Here is an 18,846-nt window from a genome sequence, read left to right as displayed (position 1 = left end):
CTTTTATTCTAAAAGAGGAAGGCAGACAATAAACAAATCAAAAATAAAGTATGTATATTGAGTTTGAAGAGCATGTGACACTCTGAGGTGGAGATGCCTAGAAGGTAGTTGGATGTTCAGCCTAGAGTTCAGGAGAAAACAAGGCTTAAAAATACCAGTTTATGAGAGAAGACAGTGGATCTTTAGGGGGAAAAATGTTTTTTATTTAAGGGACAGGCAGAGGGAAAACAATCAGGAAAGTATATTGAGGAAAAACGAAGAGTAAGAAAGAAAAGTAAGGGAAAAATACTGTTAATGGAAACCAAGAGAGTTTCAAGAAGGAATGAAGGGGGATTAGGAGCATCAGATGCTACAGAAAATTCAAGCAGAATTAGAAGAGAGGGGGAAAAAAGTTTGTTTTTTTTTAATTAGGATGTAGCATTTCATTGCTACTGATTTAATAGCAAACCAAACTACATTATTTGGTAACTTGTCTTTTTTTCATCGTCTGTTTTAGCTACCATCGTCCGTGATGCTGAAATTTCAGAGAACTGAGTGACAGCCCCCAAAACAGGCTGCTTTGCTGCTTCATCCTCCAGAGTAACATAGACAGGGAACTTAAGTGCTTCCCAGCCCAGCCAAAATTGGGCCCTCTGGGGTGTAGTTCTGTGGTGAACAGCACTTCTATGAATGTAGCATTTCACTGGAATGGATTCTCATGGGCTGCCCCTGGGTACAACTGAACACTTTGTCCGTGCTTTTCAATTTTTTAATATTGCAGCATACTTGAGGGGGTCTTCTCTCACCAGCCACCAAAGTTCTAGGCCACCTGCAGGTTCCAAGTTTTATTGGCTGCACCACACCTCGCCCCAGGATGACTTGCCTGTGCCAAGGCACAGTTTGCACCATTGGCCTTACCTGCCGCACCCTGATTGTGAGACCCACTTGTGTAGGCACTAAGTTCCTGCCATCAATTCCAGTTGACAGTGGAGAAGACCTTTTTTTGGGGGCCCCAATCTTCCGGCAAAGGGGCTCCCACCTCCAGGGGAAGCATGTCAGTTGAAAAGCATTGCACTGTACCTCTTAGAGGGAGCCCTGGTGGTACAATGGTTAAGCGCTGAGCTGCTAATTAAAAAGTTGGCAGTTTGAACCCACCAGCAGGAGAAAAATGTGGCAGTCTGCTTCTGTAAAGATTTATAGCCTTGGAAAATCCTATGGGGCAGTTCTCCTCTGTCCTATAGGGTCATTATGAGTCAGAATTTGACTAACAGCAGTGAGTGGATACCTCTTATAACATAGCAATATATTCCTCTTTAGGTACTCAGAGGAAGCTCAGGATTCAGCATGTTCCCCCTTTTTGGCATAAGCCACCCTAATTTTTTACAAAAATTTATCATAAAGAAGTAATGGAAACTTATGTACTTTTTGTCTGTCAAAGAATCTGAGCTGTAACCAGACCAAGTTTGTAGAATGAGAAAGTATGTGTATTTTCTATGTACAAAAACAAAACTAAAAAAGCCTTCATAATAATGCCAACTTGGCAGAAAACTGACTTGTGGCTTAAATTTTGTAGGCTATTGTACTTTATTTATACCAAATGATATTCTGGATCACTTTTGGCCAATACATGTATCCTCCTCCATAAAGCAGCGTTGTAGCAACTCTGTGAGCACTTGTGTGTTGTTGGCCCCCACACCTCCAGAATCACAAAAAGGACCTAAAGGGTGTGGGGTGCTGGACAGGAAAAGGTCTTTGAAGAAGCAACAAGAGGGGCCCAATCATGACCCACTGCTCCTCTCTTCTTCTTCTCAGTGCCGTTTGCCCTCTCCTGCTGCACTCTCCCTCTTAACTCCAAACACTGATCCTTCCGCTGACTCTCTGGCAGCTTCCACCTCACTCGTCTCGTCCTTCCTCTTCCAGGCTCTAGCCAGTGTCGTTGGTGCCTGGACATTGGGTCAGCGCCTCCCTCCTTTTGTATTTGTAATATATATTAATACTGTTTCCTAAAACACAAGATTCGTTTGCTTTGTTTGATTTTTATTGAAAACCATACAGCCTCACTATTTCAATTCCTATCCACACTAAGTGGAGGAAAAAAATAGTTTCTATTTAATTGATGAATGTAGCTTTTTTTTTTTTTTCACTTTAATGTTCAGGAAATTGTGACTTTCATAGATTTCTTCTGATTTATTCTGCAGTCCTTGCCTTTTGTTCTGTTTGAAATCCATCACTAGATTTTTCTCTTTTGATAAGATTTGCTGAAGGATCAAAATATCAGATCAAAACAAAAAAGCCGAAGTGACCTTAAAAGGCAGTGTCTCTTCTCAGTAAAGTAAAAGGGATATTTGGATTTCTCGGTTCTGTCCAATGTTTTTTGACTGTGGAGATAGACTGGGTCCACATCTCCTTGGAGCTGGCTAACATTTAGGATAACTGAAGGAAGATAAGTGAAGATTCTACTGAAGTGTGTTATTGGTCTATATGTAAGGTGGCCACACATTAACTGCTAACTTGCCTTCTTCTGACCATATTCGTTGGTTTGTAAACTTAACTGGCTTATGCCAGCATCTTTGTGGTTTGAGATGACGTTTCGAAAGCCTTCTCTTAGAAAACTGTCTTTCTTTTCCTGAATGTGCCAAGCTTGATGCAGGATTTGCCTGCCTTCTATGTGCCACCAAGGGGTCCAGTTCATCTTTCATCTCGTTCATGTTCTTTTGAAGCAAGATACTTGCAGGGGGTGGAGGGTGTCAAGTCTTTCTAGGTGTTTTGGTTTTGTTTTTTTAAATAAAATCTATTTTGTCTTCTTTCCCTGTAATTACTAATTCACAATCATAATGTAAAGAAGAAATAAAAGCCTGGTGTATTGTACTTCAAGATACTTCCCTGATGTACAGAATCTCCTTGTAAAATAAATAATTGCATTGTATATCAGTCTTCATATCAATATTAATTATTAAAGTATTTTAGAATTTAAAAAAAAAACTATACTATTCTTGTGTGAGATTTTTTTTGTTTTACGTCGTACCCTATAAAGATTTAAGCCATCTTAAAAAGGATACCTAAAATAATTGCATGAGACGCTAAATGAGAAGTCAATGAGGGAAAAGTGTAATAGTAAGGACATTAAATGTAGCCAGAGATAAAGGTCAGTCATGTTTGTGTCTGTGCACGTTTTAAAAAAAAAATAGGCTGAAGAGAGGAGAGCCAACTGAGTGCCAGGCTATGTACCAGGTACTGCACTCGTGCTTTATCCCATTTAGCCGACACCTAGCCTGTGAGGTAAGTGGTAGTATATTCATGTACCAGTGAAGAACCTGAGAAGTGACCTGAAGTCACTTCCCCAAGGTCAAAGCAAATCATGTAACCACCATTTGCATATATTTAAAGGCAAGCAAGCAGTTGCTACCCAATCTATTATCTCTACAAGGATTTACCAAGTATGGACCACATATAAGTGGACCTTAGGCTGACATCACAAGACAGCTGGTACTTCATGCACTTCTCTCTGGCAACCAGCCCAGTTTCAATCCAGGTGGTGTCAGCAATGACTCACTTTCTGTTTGTCACTTCAGAGAGTGGCCTTGTTTAACACACCACCTTTTACCAAGGGTTAAAAGAAACCATGAGTCAAAAATGCTCATGTCCTTGGGTTCTACCTGCTTCCAGGTTTTCCTTCTAGTAGCCCTCAAACAGCCCTCAAATTGCTATTTCTTTTTTTGCTTTTGTTGCTGTTGTTTGTTTTTAATATTACTGTGTTTTTGGTGAGAGTTTACACAGCAAATTCGGTTTCCATTTAACAATTTCTACACAAATTATTCAGTGACGTTGATTACATTTTTCATAATATGTCAACATTCTTATTCCGTTCTGATTGTCACGAGTTCTTTTTTTTCCTTCTAAATTTTATTTTGTTGTTGAGAATATACACAGCAAAACATCCATCAGTTCAACAGTTTCTACATGTACAATTTAGTGACATCAATTACATTCTTCAAGTTGTACAACCATTCTCATCCTCCTTTTCTGAGTTGTTCTGCCCTCATTAACATAAACTCACTGCCCTGTAAGGTTCCTATCTTTTGAGTTGCTGTTGTCAATTTGATCCCATATAGATAGTTCTTAAAAGAGCATAATACTGAAGACAGACCTTTTTTACTAGTTAAGCTAAACTATTGTTTGGTTTCAAGAAGACATCAGGGGATATTTTTTGTTTAAAGATTACCTCACGGCAGTAGTTTCAGGAATTCATCCACCCTCCATGGCTCCAGAAAGTCTGTAGAGTCCATGAGAATTTGAAATTCTGTTCTGCATTACCAGAAAACTGTTTTGAACGTGCATACTGCCCAGTGATTGCTGAAACAATGAATGAATTTGGGGTCCTTGTAGAAGTTTAGATTACTGTATCCCACAGAGGACTTCATTTGGAGACTGAGAAATTTGGAAACGAGTGTCAGAAAAGGCAAATCCAATGAATATTGAATTGGCAGGGGATGGGATGGGAGGTGTACTTAAAAAGATGAGAATGTGCAACAAAGAAAGGCCAGGTCCTGAAGCCAAAACACAGCTTAAACCACTGCTTCAAAGTTCAATTAAATCCCAGCCCTAGGAAGCATGAAGGGAAAAGCAGGAACCACCAGTGACCTGGACCACTTGTTCCTTCATCTGTCTCTTCTGTGGATACTGTTAACTCTTTCCCCTAAGAATTTTGCCTCCAGAGAGCATAGAGGTCATCTCTGACAGGAACAATCACCCTCAATTTTCCTTCCATGTGGCACTGAGAACATACACATTTATTTATTTACTGTTTTACCTCCTTCCTACACTCCCCCATCCAAAAAAAAATCTTCTCTTAGCTACCTTCTCTTCAACTTATTACTCCATCTTCTGCTTTTCCTACTTTCCCTTCACAGAATCTAAGGTAAACAACCTAAATTCCTAGAGTCCAGGCAGTTGAGCTAAATGAGTGACAGGTGGGGAAAAAAATAAATGACTAAGATGTAGTAAACTGAAAGGCTTCTTTGCATCAGTTTATGACCTCTGGTCTGTAGACAGTGTTCCCTTTCTAAAGGCATATTCACTCAACTCATTAAAATCTAAACTAAAATTCAAACTAAAATGGCTTTCCCTAAGGTCCCCAGTGACTTCTCAGTTAACTGCCACATCCAGAAACCTGTTTTCAATTCTTATTTGTCTACTCTGCAGCATTTGATGCTTTTGGCCATGCCCTAGTCCTCAAAACTCTGCTTACTTGGCTTCTGAAGCATTACTGTCTCCTGGTTATCTCTGACCACAATCTCTGTCCTGTTGGCTTCTCTTTTCCTGACCATCATTTACATGCTGGGTTTTCATGTCCTCTCATCACTCTTTCTGTTCTCTCAGAATGACCTCAGCCACTCACTGATTTCAGCCACCACCCTTATTCTGACAATTAAATTTTAATCTCCAACTCAGATTTCTTGCAGGAGCTCCAACGCAAATATCCTGTTGCCCTTTGCACATATAATAATAATACACCTAGATCTTCCCCAGGCAACATATATGCACCTCCAATGTGGACCTTCGTTGAAAACCCTATGGAGCACTTCTACTCTGCACACATGGGGTCGCCATGAGTTAACAACAAATAATGTGGACCTTACTCTTCACCCCCTCAGCCTGCTTTCTCAGCTGTCGGGGTTAGAGACCACCATACACTTAGCCTCCCAAGGCTGAAACTTTGTAATCATCCTTGAGTCCTCTTATCCAGAAACGCATCAAATTTTATGCATTCTCTACCTCAGAAATCTCTCTCGATCCCTGTATCTCTTTTCTTGTTCACCATCCAAGTTCAAAGCCAACATAATTTAGTGGGACTTTACAACATCCCACTAATGCCTCCAATCTATCCTTCAATAATACTACTGGAGCTATCTTTCTAAAGTACAAAAATGATCACAGCAATCTTTCACTACAAAACTTACTGGCCCCCAGTTACCTGCAGGATAAAATTCAAACTCCTCGGCCTGGTCCACAAGATCTCTTGTAACTCAGCTCCTACCTATTCTTCATCTCAAGGCCCACTTTTCCCTTTAATGTTCCTTATCAAGCTAACAAACCTTAGCTCAAATTTTAACTCTCCAGTGAAGTCTTCTCAGCCTTTAGCAGATTGTTCAGTCGCTCTGTCCTCTGAAAACACTTTATTCATACGGTGTTGTTGTTAGGTGCCATGGAGTCGGTTCCAACTCATAGCGACCCTACAGGACAGAGTAGAACTGCCCCGTAGGGTTTCCAAGGAGCTGCTGGTGGATTGGAACTGCCAACCTTTTGGTTAGCAGCTGAGCTCTTAACCAGTTCGCCACCAGGGCTCTTCATATGATACACACTCAGCAAGTAGTAGTGTAATTTGCTGTCAAGCCTGTTTCCCCCGTGTGATGAGCTCTTGAGGATACCAGTTCTCAAACATTTTTTTCTTGGAACTCTTTTACAATCTTATTGAGGACCCCAAAGAACTTTTGTTTCTGTGGGTTATATCTATTAATACTTCATGTTCTAAAATTAAAACTGAGAAATGTTTACGATATATATTAATACATTTAAAAATACTCCATACATGTTAACAGTATGTTTTTTATAGAAAAAAATATATTTTCCAAAAATAACTCGTAAGAAGAGTGGCACTGTTTTACCTTTTTTGGAAGCCTCTTTAATGTCTGTCTCAAGACAGCTGGATTCTCATATCTGCTTCTCCATTCAATCTGGTTTTTTGTTTTTGTTTTGTTTTTTGGCATTCAGGCTCTTTAATGTCGGGGGAGGGGAACAGGGGAAGTTAGTGGCAAGGCTTCTCTGGGAGATTCTGCAGGCCTTGTAGCTCTCTAAGTCCCTCTAGCAACATATGAATATGGGCCTTAATAATCACGGAGTCTCTGGTAAGGGTGTCACTGAGCTCTGTGAGGAAACGGCTCTTCAATCAATGAACTTGAGACCTTCTGCAATGTCAGCTCCAGGAAAAAACCATATCCAATGGCCATGTAGTTCATGAAGTGTCTGGAACCACTGAGTCAACGAAGAAGTTACAGCCCAAATCCACCTGCATATATAAGTCCAAGTGCTTAGCTTCCTGGAGTTGCTCAATGACGTTTCTCAGTTGAAGGTATCTGGCTAGCTGCTCATATGCCTTGTCACAATGGTCTAGCACCTTCTGCAGGTCCCACTGAAGCATGTCACCGATGAAGGCCTCATAACGCAGCACTTTCTCATCTGTGGTCCCTACCTCCCGCTGTTTAGGGGTCATCGCCCGGATGGACTCCTTAGAGCCACAGGGAATAAGAACAGTGAGTTGGTAGGAACCCTCAATCTGTTCTATGTTGTTTTAGTTTAAGTATATGAAGAAAATCCATTCTCACACAGATATGTAGTTGGAAAAGACATCAGCCATTCTGTCAAGTAAAAATGGTATTCCAAGGGAAATGTGACTATTTCAGCTTGCAACTCAATCATTTAAGTACTTTTCCTGGAGACAACTATTGTTCAACAGAAGTGCTTTATGTGAACTTCCCATTTGTCACACAGAATATTTAAAAAGATGGGTACTTCCGTCAAGATTTAATAAAATTAATTTTTACATCTTCATCAAACATTCTTAGGTGAAACTAACTTTTTTAACTGAATTGTCATAAAGAATACAATGACTACTAGTACAGTTTAGTAGCCTGGTCTTGATTCATTCTAAGGCATCCACCACTGCTTTTATACCACCAGTGCAAGTGTCAACACAGTGAAAAAGGCAAAAACAAAAATGTTTACATATTATGAAAATAGTTTTGATCTCATGGACTCCCAAGAGTCTCAGAAGAAATGGGGTTTGCCAACCACACATGGAGAACCGCTGCTCTGAGCCTGCTTCTCATCTTAACATCAAGATATAATTCCAATGTCTTAGAATTGCCGTGAGAGTAAACAAGGTATGTAAAGCACCCAGTACAAAGTCTAATATACAGGTCTTGTGGTTAGGTGCCCCAGTCGTTTTCAACTCATAGCAACCCCATGTGACAGAGTCGAACAGCCCCATAGGGCTTTCTAAACTGTAATCTACAGAAGCAGATCGCCAGGTTTTCTCCTGCAGAACCACTGGGTGGATTCCAAACGCCAACCTTCAGGTTAGCAGCTGAGCTTTTCACCGTTGCGCCACCTGGGCTCCTTTATAGGAGGAACTCCATAAATGTTAGTTTCATACTCAGTATAGTCCAGCTGTGATGATGGCTCTACGTCAATTTACCTAACATTTATTCGCCTGACACCATACCCGAAACTTTATCACATTTGTAACATTTCATATATATGTATCTTAAAGATTCTTGAGTTACCTACTTCTTTACTTTAGGAGGTTTTTTTATTTTAGCCAATTCGTCTAGCATTTCCGTCGTATTTACCTAGCATTTATCAGATGTTTACATGTGACAGGGCAGAGTCAATCCTTTTTGAGACTGTTTGCCTTTCTCAGAATGTCTTTTTCTATTTCGCATACTTACTATTCGAAAGGGTTTTTGGCCGGTTTAACGGCATATCCGCCAGATTGTTGAACTGACCGTAGAGAAGTAAATCTAAATGGTAGTTTCCAGCGACATACCGACCAACTTCAATTTCTGTAATTAACATTCCACAGCACCACAGAGGGCCAGAGGTCTAGTGTCGGGTCTAGTGCTACGAGAGGCTGCAGAACAAGGTAGGGGTGGGGTTTAACCTTTAGTAGCTTCCCAGAACCCTTAGCGAGTTTCTGATTCCCTAACTGCGCATGTTGCGGAGCAGGCGCAGTAGGCATTCCCTGACTTCCGCGCGCTTCAGATGGTATAAATAAGGCTTCCTTAGACCCAACCGACCTTTTGGAAGAAGACGAGCGCTTGGTCGTTTGGGGTTTGGTGAGTGTTCTTGCCCGTGTGTCTTCTCATCTGTATTTCTGGCATCCTAACCAGCCTTTCCTGTGAGGATAACCTTCAGCGGCGACTGTGCTAACTGCGCTCATAGGTGCGACTGGGCAGAGCTTGACATGGGCCGCTTGCGGCCGCCGAGGGCGCGCGGAACCCCAGGGCCTGGGCCTTCACCAAGGGGTGCCGGTAGCGCCACCTCGGGGCTTGTGCGCCCACCTCACAACTCATCAGAACCCTGAATGCGCAGCTCCGCTGTTGATTTACTGTATGTGCTGTTAATTTTCCTGCTTTCTAAGAGGCACGTTATCCGCAATGAAGTTGTGCGTATGACGCGTCATTCCTGACCCTCTCCCATGTTTTAAGAATTGTCTAGCTTTTGAGACACTCCTAGGTACTGTTTTAATTTTGCCTCGTGGGTGTTCGTGATTTGCGGTAACGAATGACCGCAGATCTTTCATTGAGATTAGTATTTACGAGATGAATTGCTGCTTACTAGCTGTGTTTATCATACCCTTTCTTTGCTTGCTGGTGGCCTATTGGGGTTTCTAAATCTGCTCATTTGGGCTGGAAGTGAATTTAAATTGGCCAATACGTGACTGCTGTTTAATCTTAAATCTGAATTTCGTGTACACTCTTAGGAGAGTTTCGTACCTACCCTGGGGAAATCGTTATCAACTAGATGAAATTGTTGCCTAATACAGTCGTCTGTAAGTTAAACCAGTGATAGTGACCATTCCAACGTGGATATTTCCGGGAGGTCACTCTCCCCGGGCTCTGTCCTCGTGGCGTAGGTTCTTGTGTTTTATGACATTTTTGTAAGCATGTTGAAAATTTCTTTCATGCGTCTTCACATTCTGTGGAGGGTGCTTTTTAATTCTGCTTGGTAAAACACTGCTAAGATTTTCAAATCTTTGCCATCTCTTCACCTGAGAGGAGTATTAATTCTTTACGGATGAAGGAATTGAGACTGAGATGGGATGTTTGTAAATTACTGATTACAGTGACTAGTCAGGCATTCCAACGTGGATATTCCCGGGAGTTCACTCTCCCCGGGCTCTGTCCTGGTGGCCTATGGGAGCACAGGGCTCTGCCCCATGATGTACAGTCCCTTTCCACAACGTTGGAGATAAAGCTGGGCCTTGAGTCTGCGCCTGCATATTCCTACGGCTTCTCAGAGTCTTGTGGACAATGACTGAGGAGACAAACCATGCAGGAAACAGCCCCTAATCTTGTGAGAGGTGTTAGGGTGTCTCGGTAATTTCTAACCAGGAAGCAGAAACTTGTACCCACCAGAGAGGGCTATTAACATGAGTCCTGTAGTGCAAAACGCTTTGCGCTAGTTTATTGGTAGATGTGAATTAAGAGATAATTTTAATAGTTGCGAAGCCACTTCTCTGTTGAACGCCAGTTACTGTTTCTCAGTTTGTCGCATCCAGATATAAACTAGGTCTTGTGTTTTATGACATTTTTGTAAGCATGTTGAAAATTTCTTCCATGTGTCTTCACATTCTGTGGAGAGTGCTTTTTAATTCTGCTTAGTAAAACACTGCTAAGATTTTCAGATCTTTGCCATCTCTTTACCTGAGACTATTGATTCTTTACAGATGAAGGAATTGAGACTGAGATGGGATGTTTTTCATAAAGTCTCAGTAGCAAACCTTGCACACATGTAATATACAACATGCATATGTGCCTTCGTTATTCCCATAGCTTTTCAGTTCTGTGAACAGTTGATTAGGTAAGCCATGATAGAAATAATGGCAGTGATTTGATGTGGTTTTGAACTGTTAAAAGTTACTAACCCTAATGGTCTTGTTTTTACAGGGTTTTCTCAAATCTACATTTATACTCCAAGGTGAGTAAATCATGAAAGTCCTTGGAAATGTTTTGAGAGATGATGCTGTTTTCTAGCAGTATTGCTTTTGTAAGTTACTGATTACAGTGATTAGTCAGGCATTCCAACGTGGATATTCCTGGGAGGTCACTCTGCCCGGGCTCTGTCCTGGTGGCCTGTGGGAGCATAGGGCTCTGCCCTATGATGTACAGTCCCTTTCCACAACGTTGGAGATAAAGCTGGGCCTTGAGTCTGCGCCTGCATATTCCTACGGCTTCTCAGAGTCCTGTGGACAATGACTGAGGAGACAAACCATGCAGGAAACATGTCTAATATACTAAAATTTAACATTGAAGGCCTAATAAGAGTCTAAACCTGTTTTTTTTTTTTTTTTTCTGATTTTAGAAGAGAAGAGGAGCCTCACTTTGGGCAGGAGTTAAAAGGTGGATGTTTTTCTAAACATGAAGGACGTGAAATTTTTAATTGGCACACTTAAGTCAATGTTAGGGCTTTAAAAACTGACATTTAGTTAAAGGTCAGTCTACTGTTCTAGTCAGACTGTCCATGGATCATCTGGGAATTGGTTAGAAGTACAAATTCTCAGGTGAGCCCTAGAAACCACTGTGTTTATAAAATAAAGGCTGTTTGCATACTGGTGTGTGTTCTTTTATATACATACAATGGGTAATAAATGCATTAGCAGAGCAAAAGTTACCTGTAATGCCTTGTTGCTTGAATACTTTGTAAGCCCCTGAGCACTTGCTTGACTCCAGGAACTGGATGCTTTGCCTCCCCAAAAAATTCCAACTCACAGGGACCCTACGACAGTAGAACTGCCCCCATAGGGTTTCCATGGAGCTGCTGGTGTATTCGAACTGTTGATCTTTTAGTTAGCACCCATCACTCTTAACCACTGTACTGCCTGGGCTCCTATTATATTCCTAATGCAAAATAAGCTTGATGAAAGCCAGAAAAACTGGGTAAATCTCCATTTTCACTATAGTTGGTCTATGGGCAGCTTGATCGTACCTATAGAGTGTTGTATATAGGGGAGGTTTGGGTTGAGTATAAGAAAGGGATTTATAGGCAAATTTGGCTTAAATCTGTGCAGCTACTGAGCTGGATAAACCCTACTACCTGTGTTCCAGCAATGTGCTTGAGTCTAAATAAGAAACCTGAGTGACCAAAAGGTTGAGTCACAATGGAAGCTTTGCAGGCTCCCCTCACTGGTAGCTAGCTCTATAGAGAAATGGGACTCAAGGATGGGGACTAGCAGGGATCCACCTAGAAGGTAGTGTCTATTTTGTGGAAGGGACTAAGTGAATTTGACAATGGAGGGATGGGGTGGAACAGCCATGATTCCATTTAAGAACCTGGATTCAGTTTTGAGTGGTAGCTAAGTGAATTTGATCTGCCCTGTGAACTGTCCCAGTGGAAACTTAAAAATAAGTCACATTTGGAGGAGTTGGGAGCTAATTGTTCATGACTTGTATTTTTAGTCTTGGTAATGGAGAGCTTGGGGTTTTTTTTTTCAAGGGATTCCAAGGTACAGCAACATTTATTCCTAGACCAGTAGCAACACTTGAAGTGCTTACCTGTGCTTGTTAACCCTGTACTGGGCATTTTAATCCCAGTCTTCAAATGGCAGAACCTAGGAACAAAACCCACTGCCATCGAGTGATTTCTGACTCAGTGACCCTATAGGACAGACCACTGCTCCATAGTTTAAAAGTGGTGCTGGTTAGTAGCTATAGTTCTTAACCACTATGCCGCAAGGCTTTCCAACCTAGGAACAAAAAGGCTAAAAATTGCCTGAGTTCAACAGCTAGGAGTTAGGGGAACCTGCACAGAATAGCTTACCTCTCCAAAAGACCCTGGAACCAGCATGTGTCCAGTTCTCAACTACATTTCTCATCTTGGTACCACACCTATCGCCGTTGGCCGTCAGTGACCCTATAAGACAGTAAAACTGCCTCTGCTTCCAAGGCTTTAAATCTGTCCAGTCACTTAAACGCTGCCACCAGTGCTCATCCCACACGCGCACACACCCTCATGGAGAGTTAGGTGCTCCCTAAAAAGCTTTTTCCCTACAACCAGTGGATTTAGAGGAAACTTTCAATTGAAATTCTCAGAGTGGACCTGGCCTGAAAAATCATGCATTATTCCTGATGTCTAGGTGTAGCTGAAGCCAAAAAATGTTCTAGCTATGAATGGTACAAGAAAACTACCTCCAGCAGTTAATTCCTGGTTGTTTCATGGTGGCTGCTTCTAAACTTGGACTTGAACTGCCTGGGTTTGAATCCTGACACTGCCCATGCGACTTTGGGCACGTCACTTAACCTCTCTGCCTCAATTTCCTCACCTGTAGAATGGAGGTGGTAAAAGCTATAATGATTATATAAATACCTGTAAAATGCTTAGTATAGTCCCTGACAGATAAGTACAGTGGTTTGGTTAAAATTATTCTGTGCCTTCTCTCAAACAGGAGCCCTGGTGGTGCAGTAGTTAAGAGCTGTGGCTGCTAACCGAAAGGTCAGCAGTTTTCTACCAGCAGCTCCTTGGAAGCTCTATGGGGCAGTTCTACTCTGTCCTATAAAGTCACTATGAGTCAGAATGGACTCCACAGCAATGGGTTTGGTTTTGGTTTTTCCCGAGCAAATAATCAGGGCTATAGTATCAAATTTTGTTAAATGCATGAGATCTGCCACCATTCATGAATCTACTAGGTACTAAACCACCCTACTTTTCCAGGAGACAAAAAGGAGGTTCAAGGATTAGTAACTTGACCAAGATCAAACAGGTGGTAAGCAGAACCAGGATTTGAACCTAACTCCAAAGCCACATCATAGATGCTATTAGCTTTGAATTAACAATAGTTAGTTATTGAGGGTTTCTTATGTACCAGTCACTGTATGAAGATATGTGTATACTGTCTAATCAATCATGCACCTCTGTAAGGTAGGTACTCTTTTTGTGCCCACTTTACAGATGAGAAACAAGGTGGAGGATTTGAGAAAGTTACCCAAGTTACACAGCTAGTAAGAGGCAGATCATGGATTTGAGCCAAGGCAATTGACTATAGAATCTGCACTTACCCTACATCATACCACCTCAAAAAGTATTAACCTTATTTCCATCTGGTTTAAGCCACAGAAGTTTTTTATACTGGGCTAATTTGGTAACCACTAAATTCCAATTGTAATGAATTATATACCTATGTGCCTAGCTTTACTTGACACTGGAAAATGACACTGAAGTGGAGATAAGTACAGTTTCCTTGGAGAGAGGAGGCCCTTCCCTGGACACAGGTCTTTCATCCCTTTCTGTCTTTGCATATCTTTCCCTCCAGTGGAACCTCCATCTATATGATTGTCCCCCACATTTGATGAAGATTTACCATGTGCCAGGCACTCTCTAATCCTCTCAATAGCCCTATGTGGTACAGGGACTTGTATTAAATCCATTTTTTAGATAAGGAACACAAGAAAAGGTTATTTGTCCAAGGTCATATAGAATGGGATGTGAAGTTCCGCTAGTCTCTAGAGTCACGAACCTGACTTCCTGTTCTCTAAGCATCCAGAATGTTCTCCCTGGTTCTCACAGGAGGGCTGGCACCTTCAGATTCCTTCATTAACACTTGTGATTATTTTCCTATTAATGTCCCTTTAACCTACTAGTAGGAGCCCTGGTGGCGCAGTGGTTAAGTGTTCAGCTGCTAACCAAAAGGTCAGCGGTTTGAACCTACCAGCCACTCCATAGGAGAAAGATGTGGCAGTCTGCTTCCATAAAGATTTACAGCCTTGGAAACCCTATGGGACAGTTCTACTCTGTCCTATAGGGTCGCTATAAGTCAGCATCAACTCGATGGCAGTGGGTTTGGTGGGAACCTACTAGTTGGAGGATCCTCAAGAGAAGGGACAACGTATGTAAGCCAAGTACTTAGCACTGTGCCTGGCACATAACAAGCACTGGTTGATGTTAATTTTTTTCCTATTTTGTTGATTTCTTCTTCAATCTTTATTATTTCCTTCTGTTTACTTTGAGTTTAATTTTTTGTTTGTGTTGGGTTTTTTTAGATTCTTATGGTAAAAGCTGAAGTCATCAAACTGAGACCTTTATTCTTTTCTAACATAGGCATTTTAGTGCTATAAATTTCCCCCAATACTCCTTTAACAGCATCCCAAAAACTGTTATGTTGTGTATTAATCATTTTTAATTGTGCTTTAAGTGAAAGATTACAATTCAAGTTAGTCTCTCATACAAAAATTTACACATAGACATAGTTACGTGACCCTAATTGCTATCCCTATACTGTGACAGCACACTCCTCCTTTACACCCCAGACTTCCGTATTCATTCAACCAGCTCTTGACCCTCTTGCCTTCTCATCTCGCCTCTGGACAGGAGCTGCCCGTTTAGTCTCATGTAGCTACTTGAGCTAAGAAACACACTCTTCACAAGTATCATCTTATGTCCCATAGTCCAGTCTAATCTTTGTCTGAACAGTTGGCCTCAGGAATGGTTTTAGTTCTGGGTTGACAGAGAGTCTGGGGGCCATGCTTTCTGGGGTTCATCCATTCTCAACCATTAAGTCTGGTCTGTTTACTAGAATTTGAGTTCTGCACCCCACTTTTCTCCTGCTCCATCAGGGACTGTGTTGTGTTCCTTGTCAGGGTGGTCATTGGTGGTAGCCAGGCACCATCTAGGTCTTCTGGTCTCAAGCTGATAAGAGTCTCTGGTTTATGTGGCCCTTTCTGACTCTTGAGCTAATACTTTCCTTGTGACTTTGGTGTTCTTCATTCTCCTTTACTCCAGGTAGGTTGGGACTAATTGATGCATCTTAGATGGCTGCTCACTAGCTTTTAAGACCCCAGATGCCACTCACCAAATTAGGATGCAGAACATTTTCTTCATAAACTTTGTTATGCCAGTTGACCTAGCTGTCTCCTGAAAGCATGGTCCCCAGACCCCCACCCGTGCTACTCTGTCCCTCGAAGTGTTTGGTTGTATTCAGGTAACTTCTTAGCTTTGGTTTAGTCCAGTTGTGCTGACTTCCCCTGTAGTGTGTGCTGTCCTTCCCTTCACCCAAGATAATTCTTGTCTACTGTCTACTTAGTGAATCCCCCTCTCCCTCCCTCCCAACCCTCATAACCATCAAAGAATGTTTTCTTCTGTGTTTAAACCTTTTCTTGAGTTCTTATAATAATGGTCTTATACAATATTTGTCCTTTTGTGACTGACTAAATTCATTCAGCATAATGCCTTCCATATTCCTCCATGTTATGTTTCATAGATTCTTTGATGTAGTATTCCATTGTGTGAATATACCACAATTTGTTTATCCATTCATCCATTGATGGGCACCTAGGTTGTTTCCATCTTTTTGCTATCGTGAACAGTGCTGTAATGAACATGAGTATGCATATATCTATTTGTGTGACGGCTCTTATTTCTCTAGGATATATTCCAAGGAGCGGAATTGCTGGATCATATGGTACTTCTATTTCTAGCTTTTTAAGGAAGCGCCAAATCAATTTCCAAAGTGGTTGTACCATTTTACATTCCCACCAACAGTGTATAAGTGTTCCGATCTCTCCACAACCTCTCCAACATTAATTATTTTGTTTTGGTTTTTTTTTTGGATTAATGCTAGCCTTAGTGTGAGATGTTATCTCATTGTAGTTTTGATTTGCATTTCTCTAATGGCTAATGATCATGAGCATTTCTTCATGTGTCTGTTAGCCACCTGAATGTCTTCTTTGGTGAAGTGCCGGTTCATATCCTTTGCTCATTTTTTAATTGGGTTATTTGTCTTTTTGTTGTTGAGGTTTTGCAGTGTCTTGTAGATTTTAGAGATTAGACGCTGATCAGATTTGTCATAGTCAAAAATTTTTTTCCCAGTCTGTCAGTTCTCTTTTCACTCTTTTGGTGAAGTCTTTGGATGAGCATAAGTGTTTGATTTTTAGGAGCTTCCGGTTATCTAGTTTCTCGTCTGGTGTTTATGTTGTATATTAATTTAATTAAGTTCAAAATAGTTTTGAATTTTTTTTTGGTTTCTTCTTTGTTCTATGGGTCATTTAGAAGTGAGTTATTTACTTTTCAAATATTTGTGGATTTCCAAAGATCTTTCTGTTACTAGTTTCTAATTTAATTCCATTGTGGCCTAAGAAAAGGCTTCGTATGAACTGAATCCTTTTAAATTTATTGAGACTTGTTTTATGACCCAGAATATGGTCTATCTTGGCAAGTGTTTTGAATGTCTATTCTGCTGTTGCTTGGTAGAGCATTCTATAAATGCTAATCAGTTCAAATTGATTGACTGTGTTGTTCAAGTCTACTATATCCTTGCTGATTTTCTGCCTACTGTTCTGTCAATTATTGAGAGAGGGATATTGAAATCTCCAACTATAGATGTAGATTTGTCTATTTCTCCTTGCACTTCTATCAGTTTTTGCATCAGGTATTTTGAAGCTATGTTATTAGTTGCATATATGTTTAGAATTGGTCATTGTGATTAATTGACTGCTTTATCATTATTAAATTACATTATTTATTTGTGGCAATATTCTTTCCTCTGAAAGCTCCTTTGTTAGCTATTAATATAGCCATTCCAGCTTTCTTTTGACCAGAGTTAGCATTGCATATCTTTTTCTATCTTTTTATTTTTAACCTATTTGTGTATTTATATTTAAAATATATTTCTCATAGGCAGCATATAGTTAATTTTTCCTTTTTTATCCAGTATGACAATCTCTGTCTTTTAATTGGGGTATTTAGAGCATTAATTTTTTTTTTTAATTTAACATTTTATTGTGGTTTAGGTGAAAGTTTACAGAGCAAATCTGTTTCCCATTCAACAATTTACACACAGATTTTTTTGTAACATTGGTTGCAATCCCCTCAATGTGTCAGCACTCTCCCCACTCCTACCCTGGGTTCCCTGTTTCCATTCACCTAGTTTTCCTGCCCCTTCCTGACTTCTGAACTTTGTTTTTGAGTAAATACTACCCTTTTAGTCGCATATATTTTAATGTTCTGAGGAGCTCATTCCTCACTGGTGTTATTGTTCTGCTCTATACGCCTGCCTGTTGTTTGACTGAAAGGTGATCTCCGGGAGTGGGTTTAGTTCCAAGTTTGAAGCGTGTCTAAGGGCCATCATCTTGGGGGGTAGACCATTTGCTTTTAATATAATTACTGATGGGCTTAGATTTGAGTCTTATCATCTTTCTCTTCTCCCGCCACACCCGCCCTCACCTGTTCTTCTTTTGTTTTTGTCTTTTTCTGCCTTTTTAAAAAACAATTGAGTATTTTTTTTCTGATTCCATTTTATCTTCTTTGCTGACTTATTAGCTAGTAACTTTTTTTTTAAATTTTAGTGATTGTTTTAGGGTTTATAATGTACATCTTTACATTTTATTAGAGTCTACATTCAAATGATATATTATTTCACTTATTATTGTATGAGGATCTTACAATTGAGTACTTCCATTTCTCCCCTCACAGTGTTTATGTTATTGTCATGCATTTTACCTTTATATGTTATAATACCCACAATACATTGTTATTGTTTTTGTTTAAAGAGGCAATTATCTTTTTTTTTTAACATTAATTACATTCACCATGTTGTACTAGGCAATTATCTTTTAACAAGTTTTAAATTTTAAGAAAAAATCTTATATATTTACCTATATAGTTACATTTCCACTGCTCTTTATTCCTTTGTGTAGATCGAGATTTTTCATCTGGTATCACTTCCCTTTTGCCCAAATGACTTCCTTTAACATTTCTTCCTTTAACCTTGCTAGTGATGAATTCTTTTAGCTTCTGTATGTCTAAAAATACCATTATTTCACCTTCATTTTTTAAAGATATTTTTGCTTGGATATACTTTTGCTGGAATACTTCAAAAACATTGCTCCACTGCCTTCTTTTTTTTTTTAATGAAGAGAAGTTTATTTCCTCATAGTCAAAGTAGGCTAAAAGTCCAAATTCAGGGCATCAGCTCCAGGGGAAGGCTTCTTCCTCTCTGTCGGCCTTCTTCTCTTCAGTGTTCCCCTGGACTAGGAGCTTCTCTGCACAGGGACCCCGGTCCAAAGGACGCGCTCTGCTCCTGGCACTGCTTTCTTGATG

General features: G+C 40.4%; 1 protein-coding gene, 2 non-coding genes and 1 pseudogene across 3 annotated transcripts in view; 3 read left to right on the top strand and 1 right to left on the bottom strand.

Moving 5' to 3' along the window:
- Positions 1 to 3,967, top strand: part of PHACTR4 (phosphatase and actin regulator 4) — a 142,660-nt gene extending 138,693 nt beyond the window's left edge. The window contains exon 14 of the mRNA XM_012555793.2: positions 497 to 3,967. Coding sequence (XP_012411247.2) covers positions 497 to 512 — 16 coding nt within the window. The 3' untranslated portion in view covers positions 513 to 3,967. The remainder of the gene's footprint in view (positions 1 to 496) is intronic.
- Positions 3,968 to 4,236: 269 nt separating this feature from the next.
- On the bottom strand, positions 4,237 to 7,249 carry LOC101341072 (protein UXT pseudogene; annotated as a pseudogene).
- A 2,650-nt stretch (positions 7,250 to 9,899) lies between these two features.
- On the top strand, positions 9,900 to 10,104 carry LOC111820732 (small nucleolar RNA SNORA73 family). Its single transcript, XR_002824260.1, has one exon. It is a non-coding gene; the product is annotated as a small nucleolar RNA SNORA73 family (small nucleolar RNA).
- A 736-nt stretch (positions 10,105 to 10,840) lies between these two features.
- Positions 10,841 to 11,045, top strand: LOC111820733 (small nucleolar RNA SNORA73 family). The gene has a single exon (XR_002824261.1). It is a non-coding gene; the product is annotated as a small nucleolar RNA SNORA73 family (small nucleolar RNA).
- Positions 11,046 to 18,846: the final 7,801 nt, after the last annotated feature.

This window comes from Trichechus manatus, unplaced genomic scaffold (genome assembly GCF_000243295.1).
Source record: "Trichechus manatus latirostris isolate Lorelei unplaced genomic scaffold, TriManLat1.0 scaffold00048, whole genome shotgun sequence".
NCBI lineage: Eukaryota > Metazoa > Chordata > Mammalia > Sirenia > Trichechidae > Trichechus > Trichechus manatus.
The sequence above is the reverse complement of the archived record's forward strand: the minus strand, read 5'-3'. Positions and strand labels throughout refer to the sequence as shown.